Source organism: Sphaeramia orbicularis, chromosome 5, assembly GCF_902148855.1.
Source record: "Sphaeramia orbicularis chromosome 5, fSphaOr1.1, whole genome shotgun sequence".
In the NCBI taxonomy this organism is placed as follows: Eukaryota; Metazoa; Chordata; class Actinopteri; order Kurtiformes; family Apogonidae; genus Sphaeramia; species Sphaeramia orbicularis.
The window spans coordinates 52,633,014-52,645,816 of record NC_043961.1 but is presented as its reverse complement, the minus strand read 5'-3'; the positions used below and the strand labels follow the sequence as shown (position 1 = coordinate 52,645,816).

Genomic DNA, 12,803 nt, shown 5'->3' with positions numbered 1-12,803 from the left:
TTGCCTGTAGACGCTCAGCATCCATGCACTTCAATGGGACTGAGTGGAACAGTTTTTGTCATTGCCTCAAAACTGGACGGTAATTGGATAAATGCCATGATGTTGTCCCGCCCCCGGACGCTCGGCATCTCTGGGGGTGAATGGAGCTGTGGGCGGAGCTCGGCTGGGGTGGACGCCGGGCTTCCACATGCTGATTGGAGGATCAGTCAAAAGGCTGAATCCCATTTGATTGACAGCTATTTTGAGATCTAGTCCTTCACCTGACAGAGTTCAGTTTAATACCGTCGCACGTTCTGCTTGTGAAATCGAGAGAGAAACCACTACGAAATTACTTGTTCATTTCTTGCACTGTAAATAAAACACACTCATTGTACTTCCTTGTTTCAATTGAACATAATTTCAACGTTTTCTTTTTTACTTGGTATGATAAGGTCACAGACCATTTTCTTAAAAAGGAACAGAGGGCTGAATTTATGTTTAAATAACCTGACTTGTTTTTTTTTTTTGATGTAAGCCGACAATGAGCTTCCCCTCTCTGAAAGACAAGCAGCCGCCACTGGTGTGTAGATAGGTCCGGTTTTGTGAAACGATTCTTGTTGTTTATTGGTGTTGCCCATATTTTCATACACTTTTCATAAATAAGACTGTCTTTGCATCATGTTTTGTCTAGAGTTCATGTAGGCAGGAAAATCAAGAACTGAAAAGTGAATAATCTGCAACTGAAAAAAAAAATCAGAATTAATTTTTTTTTTGCCATATCAACCCCTCAAACTCTGGGGTAAATCTGTGAAAAGGTCCCTGGAGATAGAGTGTGTTTGATTAAATTATACAGGGCTTTGGGCCTTGAGAGGCACTCACTCTACTCTGCCTTCTAGTATGTGTTGGGTGATTGTATAATAAGCCTACTATAGCTCGTGTGTATAAATCGATGACTGGTCCAATCCAAACAAGTTTTAAATAGTAAACACTCGGTGACTGCGGGAAAGAAAAACTCCTTTCAATGGAGGAAACCTCAGACAGAACCGCATTTAGAATGGGCATCAGCTTTGATCCAGTTGGAATGAATGGAGAGCAGAGAATAAAGAGACAGCGAACACTAAAAACTGACTGTGCGTTATCATTTTCTTTTTAGAAGCTGAGGCTTTTGTGCTGCAGTTACTGTAAAATCCAAGCTGTACCTGAAATAGCTGATCTGTACAGAAATCATCAGTTTGTCATCATCCACTTAGCCCACAGGTGTAAAACATGCGGCCTGGGGGCCAAATCCAGCCTGCCAAAGGGTCCAATCCGGCCCACAGGATGAATTTGTGAAATGCAAAAATTACACTGAAGATATTAACAATCAATGGTGTCAAAATAATTTTAATTCAGGGTCCACATACAGACACATGCAGTCCAATTAGATTTCAAGTGGGTCAGAACCAGTAAAATATTATCATAATAACCTATAAATAATGACAACCCTACATTTTCTCTGTTTTTTTTTTTTTTTTTTTGGTGTAAAAAAGTAAAATTGCATGAAAACGTTTACATTACCAAACTATACGTTTACAAAAAAATGTGAATAACCTGAACGAATATGAACAAATGGAAATGTCTTAAGAAAAGTAAATGCAATTTTACCAATATTCTGCCCGTTACTAAATCTTTCTGTGATTGTAATGCACATGTGTAAATGATAAACTGATAAACTGAAGCATAATACTGTTAAAATTGCACTTGTTTTCCTTAAGACAATTGAAGTTGTTCATGTTATTCACATTTTTAAAGAAACTTTGTAGATGTAAACCATATCATAATGTAAGTTTACTTTTTTCAGAGTTATTTTTTTCTGGTCCGGCCCATTTGAGATCAAATTGGGGTGAGTGTGGCCCCTGAACTAAAATCAGTTTGACATCCCTGACTTATCCCATAAAGACCCACTGCCACTTTTGCAGCAGTTCCCAAATGATTTTTTCTCTATTTCTACCTTTCTTAACTGATTTATCACCAATTTTTACCATTTTCATCGGGGTTTGTCTGTCTGTCTGTCTGTTAGCAAGATAACTCAAAAAGTTATGGGCAGATTTAGATGAAATTTTCAGGAAATGTTTATACTGGCACAAGGAACAAATGATTAAATTTTGGTGGTGATTGAAGGGGGGGGGTTGATCTGCCTTGGCGGAGGTCTGTGCTCTCCAAGTACTTTTCTAGTTAGCTTTGAATCTACTCTGAGTTTTCATGAACATTTACATGATCTATGAATTAAATATAGGAAAATACATGATTTACACCTAAAAATGCAAAATACAGAGGATAATATTATTTAAACTAGAAAAGCACTCTGAGAGCGCAGACCTCCGCCAAGGCAGAGCAGCCCCCCCACCATCACCACAAAAATTTTATCATTTGTTCCTTGTGTCAGTATCAACATTTCCTGAAAATTTCCTTAAAATCCGTCCATATTATGTTATAATATTATCCTCTGTATTTTGCATTTTTAGGTGTAAATCATGGATTTTCCTATATTTAATTCACAGATCATGTAAATGTTCATGAAAACTCAGAGTAAATTCAGAGTTAACTAGAAAAGTACTTGGAGCGCACAGACCTCCACCAAGGCAGATCACCCCCCCCCCCCGTCACCACCAAAATTGAATCATTTGTTCCTTGTGCCAGTAGCAACATTTCCTGAAAATTTCATCCAAATCTGTCCATAACTGTTTTGAGTTATCTCACTAACAGACAAACAAACAAACCCTGATGAAAATATAATCTCCTTGGCGGAGGAAGAGAAGAGAAAAATGAAAAACAAGTTACTTTTTCAGCAAAGATATTGCTAACTGAATGTAAAAACAAGTGTCTCCATCCACTGTCATTGATCCAATGCCATGGGTTTTACTGGTGAATCCATGTTGTACAAGATGACTGTGTTTCCACGGTAACTACGGAGCCTCTGAATGTCCAAATGGGTCATATCTGATGACCATGAAAAGATGACAAACTACATTTAACATCAATTATTTACATATATTGCTAGGATTAATGGATCAACAGGAATGAAACAGTTCATATCTGTAGGTGGTGTGTGTCACCGATAGCCGCTTGGGTCTCTATGGGTTAATCTACTCGATCTCAACATGGTGCACTGACATGAGTTGTAACAATATGGTTATGAGTAAAAAGCATAAACACAGAGTTTCAGAGAGTTAAATGGTTTCTGCGGAGGTGGTAGGAGAGCTAAAAGGTCCGACACGTGTTTTAAAATGCAACATTTGACCTTTTTTTTATTTCTGTTAAGCCCATACAACACCTCTCATCATAACAATGATGATGGGATACATTTCCTTCTGCAGTGTCATTCATTTGTAACCTATTCAACATAACTTAAGATTGAATTTGTCTCCGGTGTCCAGTCATGCTGTCACAATATAATCTGATGTATTCAACCTACACAAGCTGCCCTTCTATATTAATGCTTCCCTGAAGATGACTCACTAATTGAGAGGGAGAATGAAGCTGAGCCACAATGATAGTTCGACCATGTGTAAAATTTTCATGAGGTTGTTTCTTTTGTTATATTGGCCCTCTGTTTGTGAGTCAGAATGGAATTCAATCGGCTGGTGTTATCAAATGTATGTTCAGGTTGATGTGATGGAGATATTAAAACTAGTACAGCAGAAAATTAAACAAACAAGGTGGCCGTGGCTTATTAGGCTCATGCACTGTAAAAGAAGATGAGCCGCTGATTTAATACTAATTTTTATCACATCACTTGCATAAATAGTTTTGAAGCCTCTGTTGGACACAGTACAAACTATTTCAACAGCAGCTCGGCCAACTAACGGGTCATTGGATGCACTAATTAGAATGATACACAGCAGATGTCACTTGCACTGTACAGGCCACTGCCCATATAGAAAAAATATGGATTATCCACTGATGAAAAGTTCTCGGCCTGATCACAATCAAGGGTACCAGAAAGGGTGCACATATAGATAAAAAAATAATAATGCTCTATCAAAAGATCAGACGGGCCATTTTATTTGTCTGATATTTCTCTTTTGAAGTCCAAAATATTTTTGTATTATGGTGTCTACTAAAAATTTCGCAGGCTTGCCCCTGTCAAATCAGAAAATATTCGGTGTACGGACACTACAGCCTAATAGCCTGCATATTTAATTAATAATTAATTTATTTGCCTACAAAGATATACAAATGTTTCAGCACTCAGGATAATCATGCATTGTTTGTTGCATAGATGTCATGTCCAAAACATGTGTGCTGAAAAATTCCATATATTGACAGAAACAATAAAATTAGACCCACATATTTTGATATGGTGTACAGACCAAGGTTATTATCGTTAACGAAAACTAACGAAATGACGAAAACTAGAATTGAAAAAAACATTTTTGTTAACTGAAAAAAATAAAAACTATAATTAAAAGAAAATAACGACAACTAACTGAAACTGTACTGTATGCTTATAAACCTAACTAAGACGTATTAAAATTATGGATAAAATTCCCTTTGTTTTCGTCTTTGTCAATATCGGATCGATATGAAAGAAATTTATTTCGCTCTAGCAATTTTATCTGCTGGCACCATATGATATTTAAGGGTTTGTCACTTGTGGTCACTTGTCATTTAGAGTCTTCTTCTGGTCCCCACTCTACCTGGAAACACGGAGACTAAAGTTGGGAGAAAGCAGCAGAGTCCTGTCTGGGATTTATTTGAATATGACGGAGAAGAAGAGAAAAGATATAACAAAACTAAAACTAAACGAAAACTAAGCATTTAGAAGAAAATGAAAACAAATAAAAACTAGTAAACCTGCTCTGAAAGCTAATTAAAACTAACTGAATTAAAGAAAAAAAAGTCAAAACTAAATAAAACTAAACTATAATGAAAAATCCAAAACTATTAGAACCTTGGTACGGACACTACTTGGTGTACGGACTCTACAAGATTGGAATAGAAATCTGGTTTAGCACATGCTCGCATCTCTGTTAGATCTGTAACTAAGTCTTCCTGGTACAGGAGTAAATAAACATTTGTGAACAAGTTATAACAATATATCTATAAGGCATATGTGCCATATTATTGATGGAAGTATATTGGTGTATGGACACTACATGAATTTTGGTGAACAACGCGCCATTGAAAACATGCGGTTCGACGTAAACATCCGTTTGCCACATTGTTACCAAATTTTCTGCAGCCAGGGAGTAGACCAAAATCTGTCTAGTTGTGCATATTTAGTCATAATAATACTTAAATAACAGGTTTCCATTCTATTATTATCATTAAAGGGCTGTAAAAGAAGGGTTTTCAGAACAAAATGGTTGATTGTCTTAAAACTGAAAATAAGAATTGATAATCAAACAGCTGTTCAACAAAAATGATCAATAAATGAAAAGCAATGTGATGTGTGTATTTTGTCATAAAAAAGACACAGGAGTTGAGTAGTAATTACTTATTGTGTTACAAAACATTATGTACAATAATTTTGCTCTCTTATAACAATAAAATTGTGCACATGTTTTCACGCTCATTGGGTCGCCATTTTATCAGTTTTTATCCGATTTTCTTCAATTTGGAGGATTGCAAGATCTAGTAATAAGATGGCCAAAGAAACATTTTGGGGGTATCTTTTTCCGATACTGATTAATAACTGATGCAAATATACTTGTACACCTTGATTGTGATCAGGCCGTCTATATTACTGGTGTTGAGCTCTCTTGTTACTTCCCTCTTGCAGATGTACATCCAAACAACCACCCTGACTATCTCCGTGAGCCTGAGCGCTTCAGTGTCCCTGGGATTGCTCTACATGCCCAAGGTCTACGTGGTTCTCTTCCACCCAGAGCAAAACGTGCCCAAGCGAACACGCAGCCTCAAGGCCGTGGTTACCGCCGCCACCATGTCCAACAAGTTCAACCCCAAGGCTGGACTCAGACCTAATGGAGAAGCCAAGACGGAGCTGTGCGAAAGCCTCGAAACACAAAGTAAGAACATAACATGAATACTAATGAGGAAGTCACTAAGAAACCATTTTTCCCCCCACTGGCATGTTTTGTCCGTCTGTGCTTGTAAATCAGACAAATTGATGCAGAGATAGGAAGCAGAATTAAAAAAAAAAAAAAATTACTAATTATTAAGAGGTGTAGCACGTTATTTAACACCTCATTAATTCCAGTAAATTTTCCCCTGTTGTTCGTTTAGGGGAGAAAAAGAAGTGGATATTGTTTCTAAGTCAGCCGGAGGCATTAAAGGATTTTCCATTATCTCTCTCTCTCTCTCTCTCTCTCTCTCTCTCTTTCTCTCTTTATATATATATTTATATATATACACACACACTAGGCCTGTAACGGTACACAAAATTTTCGGTTCGGTACGTTTTCGGTTTTCAAAGCCACGGTTCAGTTTTTTTCGGTTCGGTACGGGAAGAAAGAAAACCCCTCAAAATGTCTTTAATACATTTATGAATTTTTTAACATTTTTCCCCCAATTTTTGGACACAATAGAATATAGAAAAACAGGAATAATATAATTCTGCTGCTATAAATCAAATGGAAAATAAAATAAATTATTAATATGACTAAATGTATTTTAAACATTAGTATTGCACTTTTCTCTGACAGGTAGTTTTGAACAAACAAGAAAAATCTAATCACAGTTCTGTCAGTTCACAATCTGCAGAAAAATATCAGCAAAAAAATTCTGCATGAAGTTCAACATCAACAGGAGGGTAAACTGGTATTCTGTTTAAACAAACTGAAGAGCAACATTGACAACAAACTGAACCAAATTATTTATTTTAGGACAGAGAATAAATTGTTTAGGACACTGTGTGTACTTGTGTGTATGTGTGTGTGTGTGTTTGAGTGTGCGCGCGCATGGAATGTACGATTTGTCTGGGGGATGGTTTGTTTGTTGTTTTTTTGTTTTGTTTTTTTTGGTCGGAGCCGGGGGGTGGGGGAGTGCGGTCCGGTCCATAACTAACGTAACTAACGCTGGCGTGAAACGAAAGTGAAACTTTATTTTTATATACTGTCAGTGGCCAACTCCGAGTTTTATTCCTCTGTTATACAGCGTGCATGAGAGAGAGAGAGAGAGAGAGAGAGAGAGAGAGAGAGAGAGAGAGAGAGAGCTAGTGTGTTTTAGAACTACCGTAGTTCCTAGGGGCCAAACAACGTCCGTCTTATCTCCGTCTCTTTCCTCGTTGTTGTCTTTCACCGGGACCTGAAGTGATCCAAACTGGACTGTACTGATGTTGGAGGGTCTTCAGTCTCTTCCTTCCAGGTTCACATCATATTTGTTTTTTTTGTTTTGTTTTGTTTTTTTACCTTATGTCAGCTGCTATTTGGTATTTTGGGTCAATGTGCGTGTCCTTTAATATGTCCGTGTGAAACTTGCGCGGATTTAAAGTTCCGCATTAAACGACATCTTTCGTTCCTTTTTCTTTTTGTCAACATACTGTGCCGTTTCGGTACAGCTGTGTGCCGAACCGAACAGGTGTGTACCGAAACGGTTCGGTTCGGTACGTGTACCGTTACAGGCCTAACACACACACATGCATACATACATATAACGACAGATTAATTTCACATTTTCCTTTACACTGTTGCTCGCCATATTGGTATTGATTTACATGTGACACATTTATTGTTACACTTCCTCACTCTTATTGCCTCTCTCTCTCTCTTTGTGGTTCCAATCTCTGTCTGAGCTATAGTTTTTTGTTTTGTTTTTTTTTAAGCCAACACTGAACAGTCTATTTAAGTATAGGTTTGATCACAATTACTCAAGCTAACATCATTTTTGCACTCCATTTCCTAAACAGCGATGGCACATTTCCCCTGTTTTCCCTATAATTTGAGTTATGAGTGCCATCTTTTAAGGACATCGTTTCATTGTTTCTTGTCATTCTGATACAGTTTAATTCTGTTTGAACAAAGAATTAGAACAACAAACTGTTTATCTCAAGGTTTTCACACTCCCTGTCATTACAGTAATTTCTCTGCATATTTAAGTTATTTTTTTAGGTCATATCTGTCCTGTGCAGGTTTTGTTTCCAAAGCTAAAAGTTCAAAAAGATCTTAATGTTCCATGCCGATAAATTGCTCCACTCTTTCTTCTCCTCATTCAGCAAAAGATAAAAAAAAAAAAAAAGCTCTACATTTTGACCTGCCGCACATTTTCCACCACAGAATGACGAACCATGGTGGTGAAAGCAGACAGAGACATCAAACCCCCAAATCCAGGAAAAAAGCAAGCATCAGCCGCAGCCCCCACACTACCCACTCATTTCTCCAAACCCCCACTACCCAGGAGTCCCTCAACATCATCCTATAGAAACAAACAGCAGAGCCAAAAGGCAGCCCATCATCAACATCCACAGAATCTGCAGAAACACCTCTTATTCTTCATTTGGGGTACTGTATGTGTCAATGCTTCAGTTTTTTTTCTTGAAAATTTCAAGAAAATTGCAAAATAAGAAACATAGCAACATAGGTTCATAATATTTTTTCCATCCATAGTTGCATAAATTTTTGATTGTTTTTTTTTTTTAATTTATTCTGAATATAGCATTAAAATCAAACTGCAAAAAGATTTGTATAAAAAGAATGGAAAACATTCGAAAAGGAGTGGGATGAAGTTTAATTTATAATCTCCCACCCCCTTACCCCATCCTTCTACCTATCCTAAATTCCTCTGTCAGATCCCATAAGTAACTAAAAAATCCTACACATATCAGACTAAATTCTGACTAAGCACAAAACACAAAAATGCTATACATACCAAGGATAGACTTTGTCCATTTTGCAACAGCATTTTACATCAAAACAAACTCTCTCCCTTCCATAACAGTAATAATACCCATATCAAAACAAAAATAAACTCTGTCCATTTTATAACAATAATACACAAATCAGAATAAACTGTCCATTTCTTAGCAGTAATATACTTATCGAAAATAAACTCTGTCCTTTTCATCATATTTACTCAGTATTTTGGAATTGATAGTCTTTTTAAATGTGTTATTTGATTTAATTACCTTTGTTTTATCATTTAAGTTGTTCCATAAATTCATTCCCTTCACAGAGAGTCAACCTTCCATCATCCTCGTCCTGATTATTGATGATGGAGAATCGGACTGCTGCATCGAGTCTTCATCACATCCCAAATTAATGTCTGGATTTTATGGAGGCTAATCCATGTGTGAAAATGATGTCTCATTCTCCCTGAAACATTCTGTCACAAGCCTGATGATTCTGATCAATCCTGGCATTGTCCAATCTTTTTGACATTAGAGACATGTGAGGACACTTACTGCATCAGTTAGAGTTAAATAACCTGCTAGAGCTGAAACATTATTAATCACTGCAGTACTGACCCATAGAAGGATCGGAACTATTTGCTCAGTTAAATCCAAGCAGTTACTTTTTTTTTTTGTCCAGGCTGTTTATTTAACTCTAACTGATGCAGTAAGTAGCCTCTCATTTCTTTAAAGCAGTGATATTTGGCTTTTTTAAATGGAATTATGCATTTTAAAACATTTCCCTGTGGTCTACATAAACTGTAAATGCTAGGCTTGGATCTGAATTCTTCATTAATTCAACTCCACAGGTCCATCATCAACAATATTTCTGAGTAATGACACGAGAAAGGTCGTTTTGAGTGCTGGCCCTTTAAATGCAATTGAGTCACTTCACATACACACATAAGAATTAATATAAAGAATTAATATAAAGATAGCTTTGCGGCCCTGTGAGGGTTCAAATTCAAACTTTTTGAACCATTAGGGTCCAAATACACAAATAAACAAGAAAAGCCCTCGGAGAGCACAGAGACAGACAGATCTAAACCCCCCCTCCCCCCCATCACCACTTCATTATCATTTCTTCCTTGTGCCAGTATCAACATTTCCTGAAAATTTCATGAAAATCTGTCCATAACTTTTTGAGTTATCTTGCTAACAAACAAACACGCAAACAAACAAACACGTACGCAAACACACAAAGCAAAGTGATCACAATGCCTCCTGGCAGAGGTAATGAACCAAAGACTAATAAAAGTGGATTTTAACAAAATATGACCCCTTTAACATAAAAAACACGAAAAGCACTCGGAGAGCACAGACCTCCACCAAGACAGATCTGCCCCCCCCCCGATCACCACCAAAATTTCATCATTTCTTCCTTGTGCCAGTATCAACATTTCCTGAAAATTTTATGAAAATCTGTCCATAACTTTTTGAGTTATCCTGCTAACAAACACACAAACAAACAAACATGCAAACAAACACGCAAACACACAAAGCAAAGCGATCACAATACCTCCTGGCGGAGGTAAAGATTGGACAATGCCAGGACTGACCAAGACCATCAGGCTTGTGACAGAATGGTTCAGGGAGAATGAGGGCATTTTCACACAGCGTACTTGAGCCTGTATCTGAGTACGCTGGACCCCAAAGTCTGCTTAATTTTATCCATGTGAATGTAACTGTACCGTACCTGAGTCCAGTTGAGAAGGTAGTCCTGGGTTCAGACTGCCCGTACTCCACCACAGTATGTTGCCGTGTGAATGCGATCCCTCCCCGAGACCGGAAGTGACCTAATCACCACTCCAACAACAGAAGTGGGTTAAGCACCACAAGACCATAAATGGCACTCCTGTTGTCTCCTGAAAAAGCCTCGGATCCACGCGGCCTAGGCTCCCCTTATCAACCGAACCACTTGGTGATATAACAGGGACAACACAGGTCATGCTGCTTCTCTTTGCCTCAAACAGGCTAACAGATTGGTAAGGGTTTGTCTTCTTCTGACTTCTGCGTTTGCAGGATAGCGACAGAATTCCTTCCACACCACCATTTACTGTTTTGGCCCTGTAACGCCCATTCGTACTCAGGCACGGGCTGCGGTACGTGCTTGTGAGCACAACATCTGTATCCAAGTACGGTACGGACTCGAGTACGCTGTGTGAAAGCGCCCTGAGACATCATTTTCACACATGGATTAGCCTCCATAAAGTCCAGACTCTAATTTGGGATGCGATGAAGACTCGATGCAGTGGTCCAATTCTTCATCATCAATAATCAAAAATTAAAGGTCCCATACTATGCTATTTTTCAGTCACGTCATATAGGTCTCAGAAGCCCAAAAACATAGTATTTAAGTTTGTTCGCCCCAAAATCATCCTTTGTTTGGAGTTTCAGCGGTCGAAAAAGTCCCTCTCCCCAGCCCTCCTCAGAACAGGCTGTTTCTGGGCCTGCTTCCGGGTATGCAAATGAACGCATCTGTCCACGCCCACTCCCCCTCCCCTCTCTGGGAGAGGACGCGGCTTACGCTAGCGGTACTACGCGCTAATGTTGCTGAAATGCCCCTCTCTCGTCTACAATACACATGTCTCAGACAGAACGTCTTTCCAAACACTGGCTTTCTTTGCCTTGAGGTGTGATTGAGCCCCGACGGAAAACGGCGGTGTTGTGTCGGGTTCGTGGACCTGACACAGAAAGACGCCTGCCGCCACTAATGCAGGCAGCTACTAACAAGCTTGATGCTAACTATACTGATGCCAACCACAAAAGGCCCGTGTTCAAAGTAGTTCTGTTGAATGTCTCTTGATATTATCAGCTCTCGCATGTTAACAGGGACGCAAACGTTAGCAGCAGTAACCGAGCTATGTTAGCTGCCATGCTAATGTTAGACGTACACATCAACAACCACCAGCTTATCCGTAATGTAGGGTTATGCAGTAAAGATACAAAAAAATGATAAGAACTTACATCTCCCACACTTGTACTTGGGTCACGAAGTGTTGGTACTGCGTCCTTCTTGATTCGGAGTCTTTGTGCTAAGCCGGAGCTGTATGGGCCCATGTTCGAAAAACACTCGTCCGTGAAATGCCGGGCACACACATACAAGCGTTTCGGAATGTTGTTTGGTACATGACCATCAAAGATATAATCCAGCCACTTTTTTCGGAGAGGCTCAGAAGTGGGGAGCAAAAATAAACTTTCGTGTTGGTGTATGCAGCCAAAAACACCACAACTTGCATGTCTCGCCTTCGCCATGTTTGTTGTCCAAGAGGTACTTTGCCAGGGTGGGGCTCACCTTTTCATGCAGGGTGGGGGCACAGTCAGGGGGAGGAGTTAAATCCGCTTATTTCGTCATAAGCGGACCCAACTCAAACTCGGCCGTTTGTGCAGGCATTTTCACAAAATGTGGTGTAGCAAGGCAGGGAGGAAACAGACAGTTTTCAAATTCGAACCTCATAATGAGGCTACTGCAACACACACTACTATAAGAAAACTTTTACAAAGTGAGATTTGCACAATATGGGACCTTTAATGCAACTAAGGATGGCAACAAATATTATGAACCTTCTTGTGATACTACATCAGCATTATGTGACAAAAAAATGTTACAGAGAATGTCTCCTGGAATCGAAACCAAAGGTAGGCTAGTCAAATATTGTATATGTGACTTTTTTTTTTTTTGGCCGTGCAGTGAATGTATCAATCATTATCATTCTACACGTTCTCATGGACAGTTAGCAGGAAAAACCACCTCATCCATCTTGAGTCCTCAGATTATTTTTACTGGTACTGACTTCCCTTTTTTCAGTATCCAACTCTCTCACCGTGGTCTTCCCCCTAAACTCAATATCGATAAAACGCTCTACTCTACTGTATCAGTGGCATACTCTGGATTTATACTAAGTGAAGTAAATAATGACTCCAGCAATCGAGTCAGCGGAAATTACTCATATGACGGCCTGAACTCTCCTCTGTGGCTTGCCTCGGGCCCGAAAAG

The 12,803-nt window shown here is 38.8% G+C and overlaps 1 protein-coding gene and 1 long non-coding RNA gene across 2 annotated transcripts in view; both read left to right on the top strand.

Moving 5' to 3' along the window:
* LOC115419066 (metabotropic glutamate receptor 4-like) overlaps positions 1 to 12,803 on the top strand; it is a 371,136-nt gene that overhangs the window by 348,815 nt on the left and 9,518 nt on the right. The window contains exon 10 of the mRNA XM_030133682.1: positions 5,744 to 5,990. Within this exon, the coding sequence (XP_029989542.1) occupies positions 5,744 to 5,990 (247 nt within the window). The remainder of the gene's footprint in view (positions 1 to 5,743; positions 5,991 to 12,803) is intronic.
* LOC115419083 (uncharacterized) lies at positions 10,353 to 11,080 on the top strand. Its single transcript, XR_003935398.1, has 3 exons — positions 10,353 to 10,392; positions 10,625 to 10,626; positions 10,984 to 11,080. It is a non-coding gene; the product is annotated as an uncharacterized LOC115419083 (long non-coding RNA).